General features: G+C 22.9%; 5 protein-coding genes across 6 annotated transcripts; 2 read left to right on the top strand and 3 right to left on the bottom strand.

The window, feature by feature from the left end:
* Positions 1-704: 704 nt before the first annotated feature.
* LOC107998688 (fidgetin-like protein 1) lies at positions 705-3,047 on the top strand. Its single transcript, XM_017058096.3, has 2 exons — positions 705-902; positions 1,070-3,047. Exons 1-2 carry the CDS (start codon positions 748-750, stop codon positions 2,871-2,873), a joined length of 1,959 nt encoding a protein of 652 aa, XP_016913585.1. The 5' UTR covers positions 705-747; the 3' UTR covers positions 2,874-3,047.
* Positions 2,880-9,530, bottom strand: LOC114577626 (uncharacterized). The gene is made up of 9 exons (XM_028667032.2): positions 9,390-9,530; positions 4,781-5,048; positions 4,343-4,595; positions 4,145-4,273; positions 3,978-4,080; positions 3,752-3,875; positions 3,520-3,676; positions 3,321-3,449; positions 2,880-3,262 (listed from the first exon to the last, which is right to left on the bottom strand). Exons 2-9 carry the CDS (start codon positions 4,895-4,897, stop codon positions 3,087-3,089), a joined length of 1,188 nt encoding a protein of 395 aa, XP_028522833.1. The 5' UTR covers positions 4,898-5,048; positions 9,390-9,530; the 3' UTR covers positions 2,880-3,086.
* Positions 5,440-9,364, top strand: LOC107998696 (protein arginine N-methyltransferase 3). The gene is made up of 8 exons (XM_017058107.3): positions 5,440-5,581; positions 5,916-6,269; positions 6,359-6,528; positions 6,596-6,751; positions 6,825-7,012; positions 7,091-7,317; positions 7,425-7,784; positions 7,861-9,364. Exons 1-8 carry the CDS (start codon positions 5,569-5,571, stop codon positions 7,968-7,970), a joined length of 1,578 nt encoding a protein of 525 aa, XP_016913596.1. The 5' UTR covers positions 5,440-5,568; the 3' UTR covers positions 7,971-9,364.
* LOC107998713 (ETS-related transcription factor Elf-5) lies at positions 8,270-17,905 on the bottom strand. Of its 2 annotated transcripts, XM_062075482.1 has the most exons (11): positions 17,885-17,905; positions 15,443-15,529; positions 15,185-15,349; positions 13,096-13,580; positions 11,054-11,180; positions 10,642-10,887; positions 10,382-10,453; positions 10,224-10,310; positions 9,964-10,159; positions 9,734-9,884; positions 8,270-9,647 (listed from the first exon to the last, which is right to left on the bottom strand). In XM_062075482.1, the coding sequence occupies exons 4-10, from the start codon at positions 13,132-13,134 to the stop codon at positions 9,773-9,775; spliced, it is 879 nt and encodes a 292-aa protein (XP_061931466.1). In that variant the 5' UTR covers positions 13,135-13,580; positions 15,185-15,349; positions 15,443-15,529; positions 17,885-17,905; the 3' UTR covers positions 8,270-9,647; positions 9,734-9,772. The 2 variants fall into 2 exon arrangements, with proteins under 2 accessions (XP_061931466.1, XP_061931465.1); XM_062075481.1 differs by having other exon boundaries at positions 8,270-9,884.
* Positions 17,906-19,040: 1,135 nt separating this feature from the next.
* Positions 19,041-22,267, bottom strand: LOC107998841 (protein cramped). Its single transcript, XM_017058353.3, has 9 exons — positions 22,063-22,267; positions 21,637-21,900; positions 21,357-21,560; positions 21,101-21,291; positions 20,431-20,925; positions 20,030-20,332; positions 19,626-19,955; positions 19,444-19,554; positions 19,041-19,365 (listed from the first exon to the last, which is right to left on the bottom strand). Exons 1-9 carry the CDS (start codon positions 22,265-22,267, stop codon positions 19,261-19,263), a joined length of 2,208 nt encoding a protein of 735 aa, XP_016913842.1. The 3' UTR covers positions 19,041-19,260.
* Positions 22,268-22,551: the final 284 nt, after the last annotated feature.

Below are 22,551 nucleotides of genomic sequence, written 5' to 3'. Positions count from 1 at the left end.
TTTACCTTTTTAATAATTATCAATATTACCGATGCAAAATAAGATTATATTATTAATGATTAAAACTGGAACTAGAAATTTCAATATAAAATTGCAAATAAAAAAATGAAATAAATATTTTGTTGCAGAATTTAAATTTTATCACTGTTATTAAATGATATTTTGCGTTATATCATATATATTTTAAAAAGTCGTTAAAATAAATCCTAGAAATAAATTGTACAAGAAAATGTAATATCTATTCTTTTTACATTAATAATTAAAGTGTATTTTATAATTATGAAAAAGAAATGATGAAAATTCGATTGAACGCATATTCTATAATTTATTTAAAATTGTAAATCAAAAACAAAGACAACAAATCAGCGCCATGAAACTAATGTAAACAAGGAAAGCAAATAATAAAAAGAAGACAAAAATAAAGAATTGTTCATTAGTGCCATCTTTTGAAATATTTTTGAAAAAATGTGACATTTAAGAAATAACGCTAATTTTTACTTCTTATTCTATTTTTTTTCTCTTATTATTTGCTTTTCTGTCAATTTCGTCAATTTTTATTTTATCTTTATTTTTATTCGTTTTTCTTGTTACGTACACACACATATGTATCTTATATTATTATATTATTACATTACAAGCGGGAAAAGTAATAGGAATGTGTGTTTATATTGTAAATATGATAAATAATTAAATAAAATTAATTAAAAATTATATTAATATAAATTATAATAATTTTCAAGTATAAATATGGCTACAAATGATGTAGAAATGAATAAGGAAAAGAATAATTTCTTAGCTGCATATCATATTTTAAAATTTTCAAAAAATAATAAAGATGATACAGAAATTGTAGACATAGAAAGAAGATGTTTTGCTATGAAATATTTAACAGCAAAACAATAGTAAGTTTTATAAAATTTTCCATGAATATAAATAATTCATAAAAGATATTATTGAAACAAATAAATAAATAAATTATTTCTTAAAAATTTAAATAATATATAACAATATATATAATACATATATATATAATAATAAATAAACAAATCATTTTTTATTTATTTTATAGTGAATCAGAAGATATGGCAGCTTGTTTACTTCAAAGAAGTTTAGAAGATTATCAAGATTTAATGGAAAATAAAAATGGTATAAATAATTATTGGAAACAATTTAAATTACAAACATCAAAAATCAATAATAATCCTCAAAAATGGAAATCAGGTCTGTATGATGTAGATACAGCATTAAGTTTTATAAAACCTTTATCTTGTCAAGACAATGCAAAGAATACTTTGCCATGTCATAGAAGATTATTTAATAATAGACATATAGAAAATATTATAAATACATGGAAAAATAAAGAAATTGTGATACGAAACAGAAAAGTTAATATTCCAACAAAACAAAATCTTAGTCAATCTTTAAATACAAGTTCTAAGAGAAAAATTGAAAATAATATGCCCTTTGAAGAACATAAGTCTTCATTTTCATCCAATAATTCTATGGATGAAAATATTAGTGCACGAATAAGTTTTAGTAAACAATTTCACACTGTAAATCAAAAAAATGAGAATTATGTCCAACAAAGATCTATTAAGTCTGAGCCTAAATCACATTTTAAATTTGAAAAAGAAGATTCATCTAAAACATATAAAAATAATCATGAATCATTGAATTTTTATAGAAATCATATGAAATTAAAGTCACAAATGTCTGTTCAACATAATGAAGAAAATTTTAATATTGCAAAACCCAAAACAAACGGCTTTTTCAAAACGGCTAGAGATGAACTAAATGTGCAAATGAAAACTAATAAATCAATGCAAAAAAAAACTTTAGGTGGAAAAGTATCAGTTAATTCTCAATTTGTTTGTCCTTTTAAACGAGAAAAAGAAAAAATTCAGGAAAACATGTACAATAATGAAATTGACACAATAGAAGTAGAAGATGAAAGGTTAAAAAATGTAGAACCAAAAATGGTTGAACTAATAAAGAATGAGATAATGGATTCAAAGACAACTATTTGTTGGGATGATATAGCTGGTTTAGAATATGCCAAAAAAATCATAAAAGAAGTAGTTGTATATCCTATGTTAAGACCTGATATTTTTACTGGTTTACGAAGGCCTCCAAAGGGAATTTTATTGTTTGGTCCTCCAGGTACAGGAAAAACACTTATAGGAAAATGTATAGCATCACAAAGTAAATCAACTTTTTTTTCAATATCTGCTAGCTCTTTAACATCAAAATGGATAGGAGAAGGAGAAAAAATGGTCAGAGCGTTATTTGCTGTTGCTAGAGTTTATCAACCATCAGTAATTTTTGTGGATGAAATAGATTCATTGCTTACTCAAAGATCTGAAACCGAACACGAAAGTTCTAGAAGATTAAAAACTGAATTCTTAATACAATTGGATGGAGCTGCTACTGCTGATGAAGATCGCATTTTAATTGTAGGAGCAACAAATAGACCACATGAATTAGATGAGGCAGCACGTAGACGACTCGTTAAAAGACTCTATGTTCCTCTACCAGAATTTCAAGCTCGTAAACAAATCATAAATAATTTATTAATAACTATTTCACATAATCTTAATGAAGAAGATATAAATAATATAGCTGAACAATCAAAAGGATATTCTGGAGCTGATATGTCAAATTTATGTAAAGAAGCTAGTATGGGACCAATTAGAAGCATTCCATTTAGTCAATTAGAAAATATTAAAAAAGAAGATGTCAGGCAAGTAACAATTGATGATTTCAAGGAAGCCTTAATACATGTTCGTTCTAGTGTATCAGAATCAAGTCTAACAACTTATGTTGAATGGGATGCTATATATGGAACTGGGACGGCATTAAATTACAAAACATAATTCATGTTTTTATCAAAATTAATATCAAAATATATTTTTGTACTAGAAATTTTTTTAACAAAAATACTTATTAAAGATATTAATACAATCAATAACTTTCTAATTTTTCAACAAAGAACTTAGACTTTTATGTATTATAAATACGTATTATAAATAAATTTGATTTGCGAAAAATTTTACATTATTTTTCATATTTTTATATTAAATTATATATCAAACAAAATTAACAATATAAATTTTATTGCTATAACCAATAATTAAATATTCTTCAATGCAAACCATTATATTTAATGAAATAACAGCTGTGGAACCAAGACTCAACTTTTTTGAATTAAGAATATCAAAATTAATTGCTTCAAAATCGTCTATGTAATATATATGTACATTTCCTAAAAGAAAATTTAAAAAAATATAAAAGAAATTACTAAAAATTTATGAAAAGATTACCTGAATTCAATCCTAAAATAAGTATATGACCATATACTAAAATTGCTGTAGGTTCACCATGTAAAATAGGAAATAGATTGTGGATTTTCCATTCTTTTCCTTCTATTAGAAAACCCAAATATCCATATTCTATAATTTTTACATTATTAAAATATGTTATTAATTTTATATAATTACATCTATTTAATTAATTTCTTACCTGTAATACAGGCAATTATATTTGGTTTAAATGTATAATATTGACGAATTCTAATATTTGGTGGCTGAATATATGTAAGAGTATAATTTTTTTTTTCAAGATTTTTTTCATCTAATTTTAAATTTACATAATATCCTCTTTCCGTATAAAAAAGTACCTAAGTTATAATATTTTAATATAAATGATAAAATTACAAATTATAATTTTTTTATAATTTTTTCATTATTATTACTTTATTATTGTCTGCACCCATAGTAATTATACTATCTGAACCAAATTGAAATATTGTTTTTGGTATTGATCCTTCAATACTTATTATATTATGCATAGCAGTATAGCAATAACTGTAACTTGTGCTATTAAATATTTATTATTCATTAATAATTAAATTAATTATTTTAATTATAGTTTTCTTTTAAATCATACCAAATTAATTACAGTTTTCCTTTAAATCATACCAAATTAACTTTCCATGTGTTTTATTAATTATCTTCAATGTATTCATATCCCAAAAGTTTACATGATTATTTATAGAACAAGATATACAAATGATATTTGTTTCTATGAAATATAAGTAATTGATTAAAAGTTTCTATCAAATTTATTTTTTAAAATTTGTAATTACCATCTCTGCAAAATTGTATACTTTTTATGTACTCCATATGATCAATTATATACTTTATGTTTGCATTTAAGTTGCAAATATTATAAAAATAAATAAATCCTTCAGATGTTCCTACTGCTAAAAAACTTTCTAAAAGATATTAGTTATAAAAATTAAACATTTAAATTAAAATTTAATATTGTTAATTTAATATATTACCTGATGTATCTATACAAGTAATATATTCTAAAGGATGATTTTTTAAATCTGGTTCAATACATGTAATTTGTGTATTACATTTTATCATATTTTTGCATTTAATCCACAATTTATACATGGCCATCCAAAATTTAGCATCATGTTTTTCATGAAAATTAGTATAAAATTTGTTTGGATTTAATGTTTCACATAAAATAGTCCAATAATGTTCAGGAATTTTATTTTTGCATAATTTATACCATAATGTGCTTTCCTATACATAAAAGAATAATTAAAAAATTAAATAAATTATATTTAAATTATATTACATATTATAGATTAAATATTATATATAATTAATAAAATTTATAATAATATATATGTAAATACACAAATATGCATTTAGATATTCAATAATTAAATTAAAACTGTAATAAAAGTTATATATATATTATTTACCTGTAACATTTTATCAATAATTTCCTTCCAACATTTACAAATTATTTTCAAATTTGTAAGTGATATAGGATCTATGTATATAAATATATGCTCCCATATTTCCACAGAGAAAATCATTATCGTATTTTGTTTTAATTAAATCAAACACATATAAATAAAATGTGTACATATGAGATATTCGGATTATTATATATTTCCGGTTTAAGTTCTATAAATATATCTTTTTTGTTTTCGATTATTATCTACTTCCGATGTAACATTGTTGCATCTGAAACAATTTTGAAAATTTTTGAATTATTTTTATTATTAAAAAAATTATATAAAATTAATAATTCTATTTAAATTATTGTATTTAGCTCTTTAAAAATTATAATTAAATTATTTGAAAACTTTTATAAATTTATAAGAATCATTTTATTTTGAAAATAATAAAATTTATATTGTAATATATATATATATATATATAAATTTCGTAACATAATAGGAAAGGTATTCCAATTCCTTTATAAGATTTATTAGAAAAATAAAAAAAAAAAGGTCAAGAGCATTTATTATTAGGCAAAATCAATAAATATTAAATTACAGTTTAAAGAGGATCACTTATTCCAAAAAGTTTTTATTGGCTAGGACGTGATGTGATATAAAGAATATGAATTTGACATTAAGTCAGAAGTTTTGCTTACCCCGACACGTGTATGGATGAATGGAATCTCTAACCTTGAAAATTTGAAAGAATCTTATTTCTATACGAATAATTGTTACATACTATTTTGTGTATTAATTGCAAAATGACCGATCAAGGTAACAAGAAATAATATTTTTTAATTTATATTTGTTAATATATATGACATAAAATAAATAAATATTTATAATTATCAGTCATATATATTTTATTTTCAAATTTTTATTTTACATATTTATTTAATTTAATTATTTAATTATTTAATTTAAAAATAAATTATAAAATTATATAAATATTTAAAATTTATTCAGTAATTTTATAAATAGTAAAATAGTAAATAGTAAAATAAGTTGATTTATTTATTGATATTATATTATTAATTTTTATTAACGTTTAATATTTAATATAAAAAATATTTTATAAAATTAATTTCTTTTATTTTTCATTGTTTAGCCATTTCTTCAAAATGTGATTATGATTGTGAAATGGATGAAACAAGTGATGATGATAGTGGTGATGATTGGGATGAAATAACAGAAGATTTTGAATCTATACCGTGCCTTTTTTGTAATGAAGTTACAAATAATTTTTCTATGGCATTAGAACATCTTGTAGCTTCACATAGATTTGACTTAAAAAATTTCATAATTAAACATTCATTGGATACTTATTCATATATTAAATTAATTAATTTTATTAGACATAAAAATGTTTTATCTGATCAATTAAATGCATTAAACATAAAAACATGGGAAAGTGAAGAATATTTAAGACCTGTCATAGAAGATGATCCTTGGTTAATGTTTGGTAAATAGAAATATAAATAAATTCAATAAAATAATATTATAAATTAATAATTTTTTTATTATTTTTATATATAAATTTTATATATAAAGATATTGAAGATATGGAAGAAAAAACAACAAAACCTATTGCATATACAGTAAATTCAGAGAATGGTTGTGTTACATTATCTGAAGCACATTTTGCTGAATTACAAAGAACAATACAAACACTTCGAGCACAATTAGAACAACGTGAATTAGCATGTTTTTTAGCAAAACAGGTATTTATAACAAAATTTAATTTTTGTACATTAAATATGATAGATATGAAATCATATATAATTCTAGCAAATAGATGAAATGACAGAGAAAGCACAGAAATTGGTCCTAGATAGTGATTTAGATAAAAATACTTTTAGTTCTTCTGGAAATTCTAATTGTAATGTTGATAAAGGTTATTTTAATACATATAGTCATTTTGCTATACATCATGAGATGTTAACAGTAAGTATATAGATTTTATTTTTTTAATATATAAAATATACAATTTTTTTTAATAACTATAATTTTTTTATAGGACAAAGTACGAACAGAAAGTTACAGAGATGCATTATTAACAAATGCGAATAGATTTAGTAATTGTGTGATATTAGATGTTGGTTGTGGAACTGGTATTTTATCTATGTTTGCAGCAAAAACTGGATGTCGTAAAGTAATTAGTGTTGATCAATCAGATGTAATATACCATGCTATAGATATAGTGAGGTAAATAAAATATTTATATATCTATGAGAATAATATTTTTAATAATAATTTAACAATACTCTTTTCAATATAATATAGAGAGAACAATTTAAGTGATATTATCACTATAAAAAAAGGTCGATTAGAAGACATTAATCTTGATGAAGATAAAGTAGATGCAATTGTGTCTGAATGGATGGGATATTTTCTTTTATTTGAGGGTATGTTGGATACTGTAATATATGCAAGAGATAATTATTTAACTCCTGGTGGAATACTTCTTCCTAATAAATGTACACTTAGTATTGTAGGAAGTGGAGATACAAGTATGTATTTTTTTGTATAATAGAATTATAATATTTTTGATTTATATTTTTTATTCATTATTTTTTAAATAAAAAATTAAATTTTGAATTTTCATAAATTTTTATAGGAAGATACGTCGAACTTATTGATTATTGGTCTAATGTGTATGGTTTTAAAATGAGTTGTATGAAAGCCGAAGTTGTACGTGAACCAAGCATAGAAATTTGTAATGCTGAGGAATTAATAACTAGTATTGTAGAAATTCAAGCATTCGATTTGTATAAAGTAACGAAAGATTGTGTAAATTTTTCGTCACCTTTCGAATTCAAAGTAAAAAAGACTGGATCATTGACTGCAATTGTTGGGTATTTTGATATCTTTTTTGATTTGGACAATCCAGTACATTTTAGTACAGGACCTTATTCACCTCCAACACATTGGAAACAAACAGTATTTTCGTTAAGCGAACCTATTAGCATCACCGAAGGTAAATTAAATAAAAATCAAACTACAAATTATTAATTATTATATAAATATAAATAAATATAAAAATTTTTTTATAGGAGAAATTTTATGCGGTAAATTAATCTGTCGTAGACATGTTAGAGATATTCGAGGACTTATGATTACAATTCAAATTAAGAATATCAATCAAGTTTATTATTTAGAATAAGTAATCAATATTCATTTTGAAGTCCATTTAATAGATATAAGTGCCAAAAGAAAAAAAAAATAAGACAAAAAGAAACAAATAAATACATAGGGTCCAGCTTATTATAAAATATTAACGATTATTGTTAAAAGTAATAATAGATGAAACACAGTTTAAAAAAATAGAAGAAATCGTTCACTATGCTATTTTTTATGATATTGTGATTTATATTTTAAATTCTTTTAAAATCATAGAAATCATATAATTTCGTACATATTAAAAGCTTTGATTCTTGCAATAATGAAAATAAATATAAAGTCTTTGTAGAATTTTTAATATTATTATATTATATTTTTTTTTTTATATATATAAACCAAAGATCACATTTGATTGTTTCTGTAAGTTATCTTACATAAGTACATTCTTATCAATATCAATATGAATATCAAACACAGCCGCTAATGCGTACTTTAAAATAGAAATTATTTACGATTTGTGCCTTTTTGATAATTGCTGACGTTATATATAATTGATTATAGAATTAACGTTTTATTAGTTTCAAGAAAAGTGATATGTCAGCTTTTCCAATTAAAATTATAAAAATAATTTTCAAATAGTAGTAACAGAAATAATTAAGTATATACCCCCTGGTTGCATAAATATTTCGTTTGAGTAATATTTCTTTAAATGCATATATTTAAAAATGATCAAGTTAATAACTGTAATCGTGGTTCTTATTACTATATTTATTATACAAACAACGATTTCAAGTTCGCTCAAATTAGATATAATCCAATAGTATATAAATAATTTTAAAGAATTAAAAAAAAATGCATGCTTGTTACTGGCATATCTTCTTCCGTCGCGGTATTATATCTTGAAGTTTAATATTTAATAATTATTAATAAATAATCAAGTCGTCCAGAATTTTTTAAAAATATAAATATATTTGCCAGCTTTCTTGCATGTGCTATAGAATAAGTATCCACACCTAATAATTAATGATTAACGAAACTAGAAAATTAATTAATATAAATTGAAATTCGTTTTTTTGTCTTAATTCATAATTCATAAAGAAAATAATATAATTACTTTTTCTCGAATTCCTTTAAAATTATTTTAGGAAAAAAATTTAATATGATGCTCTATTGTTTAAGAATTATTAATTTAATTTCCTTTTTTGAAATTGGCCTACATCTTATTTATAATCCAGGTCCAATTTAAAAAGTACTTATGCTTCCAGATTAAGGTATGTAATACACAACTCTGTGATATATAAAAATAAGTAATCGTAAATTTATTTGACCATAAGTCAGAGAATTATTGCCTTCCTTGATTATAATATGTATACTTTTTATGTAAAATAAACTATTACGATATATGCTTAAAATCAAATAAATTGAAAAACAATCTTATGAGACTAAATTAATTCGTACTCACATTTCACCTATCACGTATTTTCATAATCAATCGTACGTATAAAAATGTGAAAAATCTCGACATTTTTATTCATTCATACTTTTCTTTAGATTATTTAAATCTAGTCAGTGTATATTATCTATAATACTAGATCCATTTTTTCTTAGTCTTTTATAATTATCGATATTTTAAACGTTTAAACGCTTCATTTCAAATCATTTCATTTCACTATCAAAATACTTCAATTTCTTATCTGGTATCAAAAATACATTTACAGATCTATACAAAAAAAATTATCCTTTTTAAAAATTTTATAATATATCTCGTGTACAACATTCGTAATAGAACATAAAAATTACTCTTACTTTTTGTACATTTTTTACAAAAAATAAAATCCTAAATTTTTAACGCCGAAAGTTCGGATTGTCAGTTTGCCAACCTTTTGCATTTGGTCCAAATTGATAAACTAATCTTTTACCAAGTACAGGTTGAAAGATTTTACTTTTATAATAATACCTGAAAAAAATTTTTATTATGTGAAAATCTCATGTTATTATTATTAAATTAAATGTTAGATAAATATTTAAAAAATTACCTCATTGCTCGGCTCAATTTTTCATATGTCATTTTTGTATTTCCTTTTCTTGAACCCCATCGTTTTGCGACTTCGTCACTTTTAACGAATCGAAATTTTGCCTGAGAGTAATCTTCCCAACAGATTAAACTTGGACATGTTTCGCGATTACGTAATAGGTCTCTAATGAATTCCCAAAGCTTTCCTTGGCTGGTAGCTATATAAGTATCATTATATATATTAATATTATTAGATTAAAAAATATTTCATATAATACTTACAATTTTTTTTTGGTTTTAATATTCTTGGTCTACCCGGCGATCGTTTAGTAGTGGAAACATCAATACTATTATTATCTGATTCTGCATCTATAAAAACAAAAAATTTAAATAATCTATTATAAAAAAAATTATATTTAACAGTTCAAAGGATTCATTACCTGACGTACTGCTGGAATTAATTCGCGTATATTCGTCTTCGAAATGAGGATGAATGGTATCAAGTGGTGAAACTGCAATTATACAAATTCTTTTTAATAATTAACGTTTTCCAAATAAATAATTAAAATACAAAGGAAATAATATTTCATGTGTATAATTTATAATTAATATAATTTGATGTTTATAAATGTTTAATATTTTCATTATCAATATTTGCATAATAATTATATACATACGTACATAAGATATGCATACGTACACATATGCTGAGGAGGGAGTAAGTCATAGAGCTTATCTCCGTATGTGGGATCGTGAGCCTTAAAATCGTCTTTGGTGAAGGTGATCAATTCGTTTCCTGGTACCGCAAGACTATGTTGAATTAGACTATATGGTTGTCCAATTGTAGATGCTGCAGTCATCAACCAATTTATTGTTTCCTCTTGACACCAGTTTTTAGTAGGTTTGTATAACCAGCCAGTACCATCGATTTCATTGTTTTCATCACCTAGATCATGTAGCAAAACAAAAACAAATATTAAAGATAAAGAATATATGTATTGAAATATGTATAATCTCTTATAACAATAAAAGAGAATCACATTAAATAATATTATAATAACTATTGGAAATATAAATACTGGTTAAACAAAATAATTCTTTTTATCAATTACCAAAATAAAATTTTTTTCGGACAGGTTCATAATTACGTGTAGCATTAGTTTTTAATGTGACCAGAGTGTCCATATCCAGTACAGAATGATCATCGTCTTCGTTTGGATAAAAAAGCGAAGGGTATACCTAGAAATATAATTGTATTACATGACAAGTAAATCCGAAATGAAATCGAGTTTCTACGTTAATGACCTTGTTGGTGTCTTTAAACGTCTCATCTTTTTTTATCAAAGACTAAAAAAAACGAGATCGCAATAATCTCGTTTTCTCAGACTGGCTTATATGCATGCTCGGTGAAAATACATATTTTATATTTACATCGTGATCCTTAGTGTAATATCTGTTAAATGGATATTAATAATTTATAATAAGTAACCACATACCATTGTTTCAAATTATTCATTATCCTTTTTTTTAAGTACTATGTATTTTGAACGATTCTTATTATAATCAAGCATATGGTCAATGATAATTTTTTATTACAAATAATATTTTAAATTAATATTGTAAATTATGTACAATAGTGTAGTCTAGTCACAATTAAATCAATAATTTATCGTAATTTAATCAATAAAAATGATTATTTTATTTATAGATATTATATTATATTATATATTTATAAATTTTTCCCATGGCATATTTTTATCATACTTTTTTTTATTTTTTGAATATTCGATTCAAAAAAAATATTATTGCACATATTACTTGAAATTTTAAACTGTTTATTCTTTTTTGAAAGATTGTTTCAAAAATTTTATATTGATGTCTTATTCAATCATGAATTGTAATTAATTATATCAATGTTTATGCAACTATTTTCTATGTCAATAAAAATTGATACGATATCGTCAGAAATATTATTTCGTAAAATCGACATTTTATTGCTTTCACAAATCATTTCGTTAAATCTACAATCTGTTTATTTCACACCAAAGTGTGAATACTTGTTGAATATAGACACTCGAGTTTCATTTTTTGTGTAGAATAATTCTTTAAAAAAAAAAATAAAAAAAATTATTTAAAAATCATTAATCATTTAACGTATATCTAAACATTTTTTGCATTTTAAATTCTTTTAGCATTCTTTTTGTTTGATACATTAAATATATAAATATTTATATATGTATACGTATATACACGTGTATTTAAAATGTCTCGTAATTCATGGTACAAATGGAGTCAGGGACGTTCTATGGCTTAAAATAAGACGAAAATCAACAATAATAAAATTATATTTGATGCATCGTTTTCGAAAAAAAAAATCATTTGAAAATCAGACAAGTATAGATTTATTTAGCTGATTTTTTATATAATAATAAACTATTTTATGAAAATTGTAAAATAAAATTTCTTTATAATTTTAAGATATCATTTTTGAGGAAATCGAATTTGAAAATTTGAAAATTAAATGATTAATTATATACTAAATTGAATATTCTTAAAAATAAAGTCTTAAACAATAAAATATTATTTTATATATTTTATTTATTTTCATATTTTCAAATATTATACCTATTATTAAAACTATTCAGTTGAAAATCGGTCATATATTATTTAGTAAATTTTTAAATTTGATTTTCTTAGAATTCTAATATTTTATTATTTTTGTTTTATTTTAGACCGTTTCTTTAATAAAGTATCGAAAATTAACATTATAATTATTTAATTCTTTAATCTTTTATTTCAATTTCAAAATATTTAAGAACTTATCTTTTATAAGTATAAATTTATGAATCATATTAAATGATTTAAAGAATTTTATAAAATATTTTATAGTTTTGCACTTCTCTTATATAAATATCAAATAAAAATATATATAAAAATATATAACTTAAAAAGTTTATTAAAGAAAACCAAAATCGTATGTATAGCAATAGAAAAATTTTTTTTATTAATAACACATGAAACTCGTGTGTTTTTTTTAGTAGAAAATGCAGAAAACATAGATAAATCATAATCATATCGAATAAACAAAAATATTGTATTGAAACGATTTAAATTATCCAAAATTGAATCTTTTTATCACTATAATACAACTCACCTCCTCTAATGTTTTATTGTAATTATCGAACAGATCCATATTCGAGATTACTCGATTGTCAAACTAAATTATAACTTTAAAGTCTGTTTTTCAATAATATATTTTCTATGATAAATTATTGCACTTTACGCAAAACTAAACAATAAATGTATATCATAGCACGTTGTGAATAAATCGCATCACTGTCTGTCGAAAACAGAGAACAAATACACAACGATCAAAAACACCACAACGTGATGTTACGGCGATGTCGCACAACGCGATACTGATCGTCGCCGAAGTGTCTCTCAATCTCTGACGAAGACGGCGTCGCTAGGTCGCGATGTGGTGATGGTAAAGACGTCAACGGGAGTACCACAGGAACGGATAGCGCGGAAGAGCAGGTTTCAACGGGGATTTCCCGCTCTTTGAAACTGGCCAATCACTGGCGTCTCGTTTCACACAAGCTGACGCAATAATTGCGGATACACTCCATTGGCGGCGGTCTTCAAGATACAAAGAATTTGAGATGAAACAGTCAAAACAGTTAATTTGACACCTAAGTGACTTTTTTTATTTTGTATATATCTAACAAGACCGATCGATTCAATCAATTTGTTGTTTTCGATTATATATGAATTCATATATATGAATTGTTCTCTTGTATATGAATGATAGATCAAATTTCATTACGAATAATAGAAAAATTAGGATAATATATAAAAATATTATTTCGAAAATTAATTATATGTGTATTGTATAATATCGTATATTATAATATTTTGTTAAAAGAAAATAAGAAAATTTTGCATCGTGAAAACAGAATTTTTAATACATACGTATATGTATATATAATTGAAATAGTAGACATATGGCGTAATAATAGATATATGGCGTAATGTATGTATGATATTCAGTACGTATAATACTCATAGGAAATCCCGTCTTAATATTTTATTCAAAATTTTAATCCTAAAGTAAATTTAATTTAAAAAAAAAGATTTTTATTTAAAAGATTTTTTAATATAAATTTGGACAAATAGATGTTATAATTCATATTTATAAACATAATGGTTAAATACATTTTTAAAAAAAAATGTAAGATATTTATATTAAAGGACGTTATTTATATTAAGACGTGATTTGATCGATATTAATCTTTTTTAAGATTAAAAGATTTTGTATCCAATTGATTGTAAAATAATTTTATAAAAATAGAAATATATAAAAAATAGTAATTGAAATTTAAATAAAATACATATCCAATAATTCATATTCATATTAACATTTTCAGTAAACTTTTTATTAATAAAAAAAAAATAATGAAAATATCATTGCAAGTGAATATATTATGATTGCAAACAAAATTTCATTTAGCAGTTTAATATTTTGATTTATAATATAATTAACTTATAATTTATTTATTTGATAAAATTACATACATATAATCAATCTATTTAATGAAACATTTTAATTTTCTTAGTATCTCAAAATCTAGTTATTTGTAAATTATAAAATATATAATGTGAAAAAAATTTTTCATATTAATAACTATGTCAAATAGTAGTTATTGAATTAATCATTGAATTTCAATTTGTTTTTGAATTTTTTTTTTTTAATTTATTAAAAAAAAATAATGATCCGGCAGGTAAAACAAACGAACATAATCAAAAACGCTCGGAAGCAAATTTGTCGCTGGAGATGAATGTCTCGGTTGCAGCCGACGATGACATTGAGATTTAAAGATCTTACAAAGATTTCATTTTTTTTCTCTCTAACTGCGTTATTAATAGCATCACGTTGTTCCTCGCATAATTTAGATAAAACGTGTAAGAAAAAAGAAAATGATACTCTGCAATAACGTGTTTTATGTGCATATCAAATTTTCCTAGAATGTTGTGTTACATTTATGTATGTATATATAATACTTGTTCTACGTGTATCATTAAGATATATAAATTTGCAATCGCGTAAAAATTGTATCTTTCAACCATTGAACGAATAACGAATATGTAAAAAGGAAAATATTTATTTTCAAATTGAAAAATGTGTATATCTTTTATACGATACGAAAAGTTTATTTATACAATATTTATTTGAAAAAACTCACATTGGCGACGCCTATGTATTCGTTTATTTATAGTACGCCACGATGTCTCGACATCGTGGTGTGTAAACATGTTGGTACTACCATGGACTTTATTTTACTTTACGATGCACCTTTCTCTTTTTTTCTCTCTCGTATGTCTTTTTTCTTTTTCTTTCAATTACGTCTCTGCGAGTAGGAAGAACTCAGTTTTTATCATAACCGCAATGAAACTCCTAAGGATTACTAATAACTTATTCGAAGAACTATGATCATACGAACCTTGTCGAGATTTGATTTTATATTGGTTCTTTCGAAACATTTTATTTCCTATAGCGAAATTGAAAATCGACAAATAAAAAAACCAACCTGAAAAAGAAAGAAATACGTGAATTTAGAAATGAGAGGTTATATTTTCTAATGAAAAAAATCGTGATGAATTTATTTAATCAATTTCAGATAATTTGTAAAAATGTATAATTGTAACATTTCTCTGACCCATCTTAAATTCGTTTATTTTTTACTGAATTAAAAAAATAAAAAAATTCTTAAATCATTTTTATACTATCTTCTGGTTTGCTATTTATTTTATTTTTTTGAATTGGGGTTCTGTTTATACGTAGAATGAATCATAGCTATCTAATAAAAATTGAGATAAGTTAAACTAAAATAACAGTTGGAATTTCCTTGTTGAATATAGATGCACAAACATTTAATTATATAATTATTAATTATTTTTTCGCTATATTATTTTTAATTAACTTTAAAATACAAATGTTTATATCTTTTAAGATTAATAAAATATTTTATAACAATTTTCTATAAAAATCATAATTAAATCAAATTAAAACGTTAATATTTAAATATTCAGATATAATAAATTAATTGAAGTTTTATAGAATTATTTATTTTATACATTTTTCTAATATTATATAAAAATTATATACAATCAATAATATTAATAATATTGTCAATAGTATTAAAAATAATACAATATTTATATTTTTAATTTACTTTAATTTTCTTGAAATCGTCTAATATTATAAAAATCATTTTTAAAATTTTGATTTTTGATAAATATTCTTATCAATGCTAATGTAACTTACACTAAATATTTCCTGTGCAATTATTGAAATGAAGAAAGTATCGATAATGATTGTTCATTTCAAAGCACTTCTGATCAATTTTTTTTTGAATAAAATTTTTCATGTATCTCGATTTATTTTATTTCTTAATCATTGATTTCAACTATAAATTATTTGTATTAAAATCAATTAAAAAGAATTTTAATGCAAAAAATTTTAATATACAGAAATAGGCATTTATATATGCATAGAAGTACGAACAAGTACTTGCAAAACTTGTTTCAATAACTTTAAATATCTCTGTTATTTACTGTTAGATAAAAAAAAGATTGTCAAGAATAATTTTTTTGTAGATGCTAAATTTTTAGAGATTTCAATTCTATATATATATATATATATTAAAATTATGCTTTTTTTCCTTAATAGAATATTAATTCGTTATTATTATATGAAAGAAATATATAATTAAACATTATAATTACATTCATATTAATGTTTTTTGTTCGATATAAAAATATTGTCAATTTTCTAATCAATTTTATTCAATATGAACACTATATATAGAATATCTCAATTTTTTTACAAGGCAATGTTAGCATACATATATTTTTTGAATAAAAACAAAAGAAAATTCATAATTCATCAAAGATTTACGACAAAAATATGAAATATTAAATTGATGTCTCATTTAATATATTAATTCATTAAAGCGTTATATATCTGCAAATATGGATAGAAAATTTTGATGAAAAAAGTTTAATGGATAAAAATTAATACGTATTTAAAGTTAATAAATAAATAAAAAGAATTTTTATGCAACACCAATCATAAATTTGTACAATTTATGATAAATTCATTTTTTTTAAATGTAATTTTGTATTTTTTTTTATAATTTTTAAAGTAATTTTTTATAATTCGATATTTACAAAACATATTTTATTATTTTTATTTATAAAACATATTGACATTGTTCTACGAAAAAAATTGAAATCCTTTATATATTTTTTTATATAAATATGATTTCTGTAATTTATGAAAATGCAAATTAATATTTAGTAAACAGAATAAATTTCGTAAACAAAAAATATATATATATATATATATATATGTATATATCAATGATAATTGTAATCGGTTTACGGATACGTTAACAGACGTAGATACAATGAAAGAAATAAAGAAAATTAAGAATGAAGAGTTTCTTCCGACTTTTTTTTTTTTAAATATAGTAATAATATTTTATGTAAACATAATTGAACTTCTCTGTAATTATACGCGTTTCGAAACAAGAAAGGTCATTTCAAAGTGTTAAACAGATTCATAATTTTAATATTGATGAAAATCGAAAATTCTTAATTAACATAATTAATAATTAACAAAATAAAAAATATGCGCATTAGAAAAAAATTCAAATTATAAATTATAAATTTCTAAATAAAAATTTCTTGATATATCAATTGTATTTGCTATATTAAAATAAATACAAACATATTTATAATATTTGTATATAATATATAAAAGTAAATTATAAGTAAATTATAAGTACTTTTTCTGTAAAGAAAATATATTATTAATAATTTATCTTTTATGATAACAAGTAGAACCAGTTCATTCTTAAATATACTTAAAAGGTGCTTACATACGAGAGAAATCACATCTGTAAATAACAAATACTTGATAGGTGCGTGCGCATAAGATCACGTGGACGCGGGTACTATGAATCATTCACAATATCTATTTCGCAATGCGCCATCGAAAAGACTGCAAGCTTAGTTTCTAAGAATACGAATATCCTCGGGATGTTCCGTTCATTATCATTCCTATTACATTCAAGGCATTTACAATTTTCTTAAGCATCTCTAATTTAATTAAAGATTACTATTTTAATCGATGTTCAATTCGATCTTTAATTTGAATTTTTTTTGGTATTCAAATATATCAATTAAAAAATTTAAAGTTTTTTATAGAATACCGTCATGATTTTAGTTTTTAATTACTATAATGATCATTATTTTCTTGATTATCATCAGATAAAAATCTTTTTTGCTAAAATAGTTTTCGATATATATAGCTTCTTAATATTAATACTAGGAGTTATAATTAATAATAGGAGTCATAATATTCTTGAAAATTATTTTAATCTTAAAACATCTTTTAATCGGAAGATTAATTTAAAATTATTCATTTAAAAAATATATTATTCAATAAAATTATTCAATAATAAATAGCAGTAAACAAATTCTAATAACATTGTAGTGTAGTTGTATTTTTTTTTATATTCAATATATATTTAATAATAATCATATTAACGGGGTTTGCTGAAATAATTGAATTTTATCGTTTCTCTCGGTAAAAGGAATTGTAGATTGGGAATTCGTTATTTTTTCTTTCAACACGCGTAATTAGTTACATGAGATTGCAACGCAATACTGAGAATTTTATATACGAGAACTTGCCTAAATGATTCCATAAACAAATGTCGCGTCATCTTTATAGGTTAAACAAGGATGCTAAATATTTTATTTATAAACGTATTCCTCCCGCATTTGTACAGTTTTCAATAAATCTTTATACCATCAAACGTACCATGAAATATTTATGAGCATTCATGAATGACTGATATAAGATTAAGAAGTTGGATATAGTTAATATAAAAATTAATTTTGTGTTTCTTAGAAAAAATGATTATTTGAAATAATATTGACAAATTATTTAATAACACAATATTATATATAATTAAATATATATGATATGTTTTATAAATTATTAATAATGAACAAATAAATTTGTAAAGATTTTATATATGTGTATAAATTACTTTATTTTTCATTTATTATTATTATTATCAATATTAGAATTATTATTACAGTCAACTATGAAAGTCAATATCAAAGAGATAAATTAGTCAATCTAAATATCATTGCATATTCTAACTATAAAACATCATTCAATTTGCATGATTTAAAATAGATATTTCGTTAAAATTTGTACAAAACTAATCAATTATTTATATTTTTATTTTTTATTATCATCCGATGCAATTTGTGATGCAAGATTTGCAAATTTTGCCATATAATCAACACTATTTTCTCCCATCAGGCACTGCATATGTGAAACAACCTGTAATGTTCATATAGAATTTTTTATTAATTAACATGTAATATATTTAATTTTCTTAATTTCATTATCAATATTTACATCGGATGATGGACGATTATCTTCTATATTGTCTTCATTCTGAATTCTCTGTGAAATCTTCATAGGAGACTCTAGTTGACCTAGAAAGCTACTTAATGAAAAATCTGCTACCTAGAATTTAATGTTATTTGTTAAAAATTTTTTTCTTTGTTTCATATTCTTTTAAAAAGAAAAAAATTTACCTCGCTATTCAACCATTGATGTTCTCCCTCTTTAAGTATTTGTGTAGCACTTGTTATAATGGAATTTGTAGGTTTTGAATCTCTTGCCACTTCAAGTTCATCCAATAAATTTTTCACTTGTGATTCATTTATAATTATAGATGACGATTTTTCATTTTGATGATCATTAATATTTATAGAAGAATCATTTATTTTATTTTCTTCTTGAGGATTAGATATTACATCTTCTGATGAATTATTTGGTGTAGATATGATAGGCAATACCCTTTGTACAATAAGGCTTTTTTGCCTTACAGTTCTGCCTCGTTTACTAAAACGTGTCTTAAACTTCTGTATTTCAAAAATAAAATTATTTTATAAATCAATATTTAATTTTAAAAAAAAAATACAAAATCAAAACGAACATCTAACTGTGTTTTGAATGCATCTGGAGTTCCAATTTTGTGATAAGTTTGTGGAATTAAAGGTCTTCTGAAAGTCGATTCTTTTGTCGAAAGAATTCGAGAGGAGATCACAGTTTCATTACTCCCAGAAGTATTGTCATATACTTTACTTGTGCCATATCTATGTTTTGCTATGGATAATAATTTTTGTAACGTAAGACATAGATTGTCGTTGTGTAAACTTGTTGATGTAGATTCTCCAATGTGTTCTCGATGATTCCAATCCCACCAATATTCCAATGTTACTTTTGATTCGCGACCAAACTAGAAGACTTAGAAAATTAGAAATGATGCGTTTCTGATGAATAAAGTTCTAGTAATTTTAAATTTTTATTTAACATAGATTTAAATAAAATGTATACCATTAAAAAGAGATCTCCTACAGTGATGGTGTTTGCTTCTTCAATATTCCATCCTTTACGAATTCTTTCAATAGTTTCTCTGCCCGGAAATCCATTAAATTCTGTTTGTTGTTCTAGACTAGCAGTTTCGGAATTATTAACAGTCGATGGTTTTTCCGAAACATTACTACCAGATTCTATCACATCTATATCGCTATTATTATCTGGCATGATACAATTATCCTCTGTACGGTTCATACATTTTTTATCCATTTTATTTTTCTTGATTCCCTTTTTTCCAACACCTTTTAAATATTGTACAGATCCTAACATATCCATTCTGGAACTTTTCAGACCTAAACGTTTTTCATAAGAATTTAAACTAACACTATTACTAGTGAGATATTCTCCAAGATTCACCATTGGTAATGCAATTTTACTTCCTTCAGGTGGTGCCACTCGTAACAATCGAGTATCTTTCATTTCGTTAGTAATAGCATTTTCTACATTAGGGAACTATGTTATATGTATAGGATTTTTTTCATATTAGATATTTTTATTATAAGATATTTTTAATTATTTATGATATATATAATATAAATAATTTATATTAATTATTATTATTAGTTATTATTAGTTATTAGTTACAACTTATATTATATTAACAAATTATAATATAATAAAAGGATACTGTATTATATTTTGCAGGTCTCCATTTTTGTTGTAAAAATATTAATAAACTTGACAAACGTCTTTGTATAGGCAATAAAGTGCGTATTCTTGGATTCATTGATGATGCTTGTACTTGCCACCATGCCATATTATTACGAGGTCTTAATTCAATTGTTATTCTTGAAGGAAGTTTAATTTCTTCTTGCCAATCTATGAAAACATTATAATGTTAAATATTTCCTGAATTATTATAAGATTTTAATTATTAAGAATACCTTCCAATTGATTCAATTTTCTTAATGCTCTACATATAGGTGTTTTAATTCTCATAGTTTTTCCTCTGAGTCTAACTTGTGTTGAACCCCAATAAACAAGTTCATTTAATTTTAAATGTACTTTTTCATATATTCGTGGTAACTTTCTTCTAAGTTCACCATAATTAATTAATCCATATAATTCTTGTGAAGTTTTTTTCACATCTGAAATGAAAGATTAATAAAACATTTATGAAATATTAAATGAAAATTAAATTATGACAGTTTATTGATTAATTACCTTCTGAAAATTTTAAGTGTTTTGATATTTTTAGCCAAGTTCTATAATAAAAATGTCTTATTTGTTCCTTATTTTTTATTGCAACATCTGGCAAACCTTTTTTCTTTCCTTGATTTAAAAAATAACTTTGCAAAGCATCAAAGTCTTTTCCATATTCGTTCAATGCTTTGAAAAAGGTATTTTTATCTTCCATGGACCATAATTCACAAGATCTTTTCAGAGATCTTACTTTTACTTCCGTATTATTTTCTTCATCCTTGGAATCTAAATATAGATATAAGCAATTTCTTATAATTATACAATCAAATAAAATTTAATTAAGAAATTACTTCATTTTATTTTATTGAATTCTATCTATTTCTATCTATCTATTTTATTGAATTCTTTTGACTAATATATATATCAATTAATAGTACAAGTACAAACCTTTCTTTTCTAAATTATTACTATCACAAACATCTAATTTCATTTTTTTAGTTCCACGAACGACACGAACTTGAGTATTCTTGGAATCCGTGGATACTTTCGTTTCTGAACAGTTTTGTACATTTTGAGATAAAACTTCTTCTTTTTTGGTAATTGAATTGATTCCCTGAATTTCACAATCTTCGTTTTTTGTGTTATTTTCCATTCTAATGTCTTTACAAAAAATATAAAGCGATCTCAACAATTTCAAATCCTTAGATGTTTCGAATTTTATAACATATTAAAACATGTATTACTTTGATCAACAACATTGTCAATTTATGATGAAAAATATTTGTATTACAATTTATAGCATTAATATCATAATTCAATCAAGAAATTGTACAAAAATTCGTTTTAACATAATTAGACTTCGGAAACAAACGTAGCAGTGATTTATTGCCGAGTTAAAACGTAATTACATTCATATGTACACACAATTATGAACAC

Source organism: Apis cerana, linkage group LG5 (assembly GCF_029169275.1).
Source record: "Apis cerana isolate GH-2021 linkage group LG5, AcerK_1.0, whole genome shotgun sequence".
Classification (NCBI taxonomy): Eukaryota; Metazoa; Arthropoda; class Insecta; order Hymenoptera; family Apidae; genus Apis; species Apis cerana.
The sequence above is the reverse complement of the archived record's forward strand: the minus strand, read 5'-3'. Positions and strand labels throughout refer to the sequence as shown.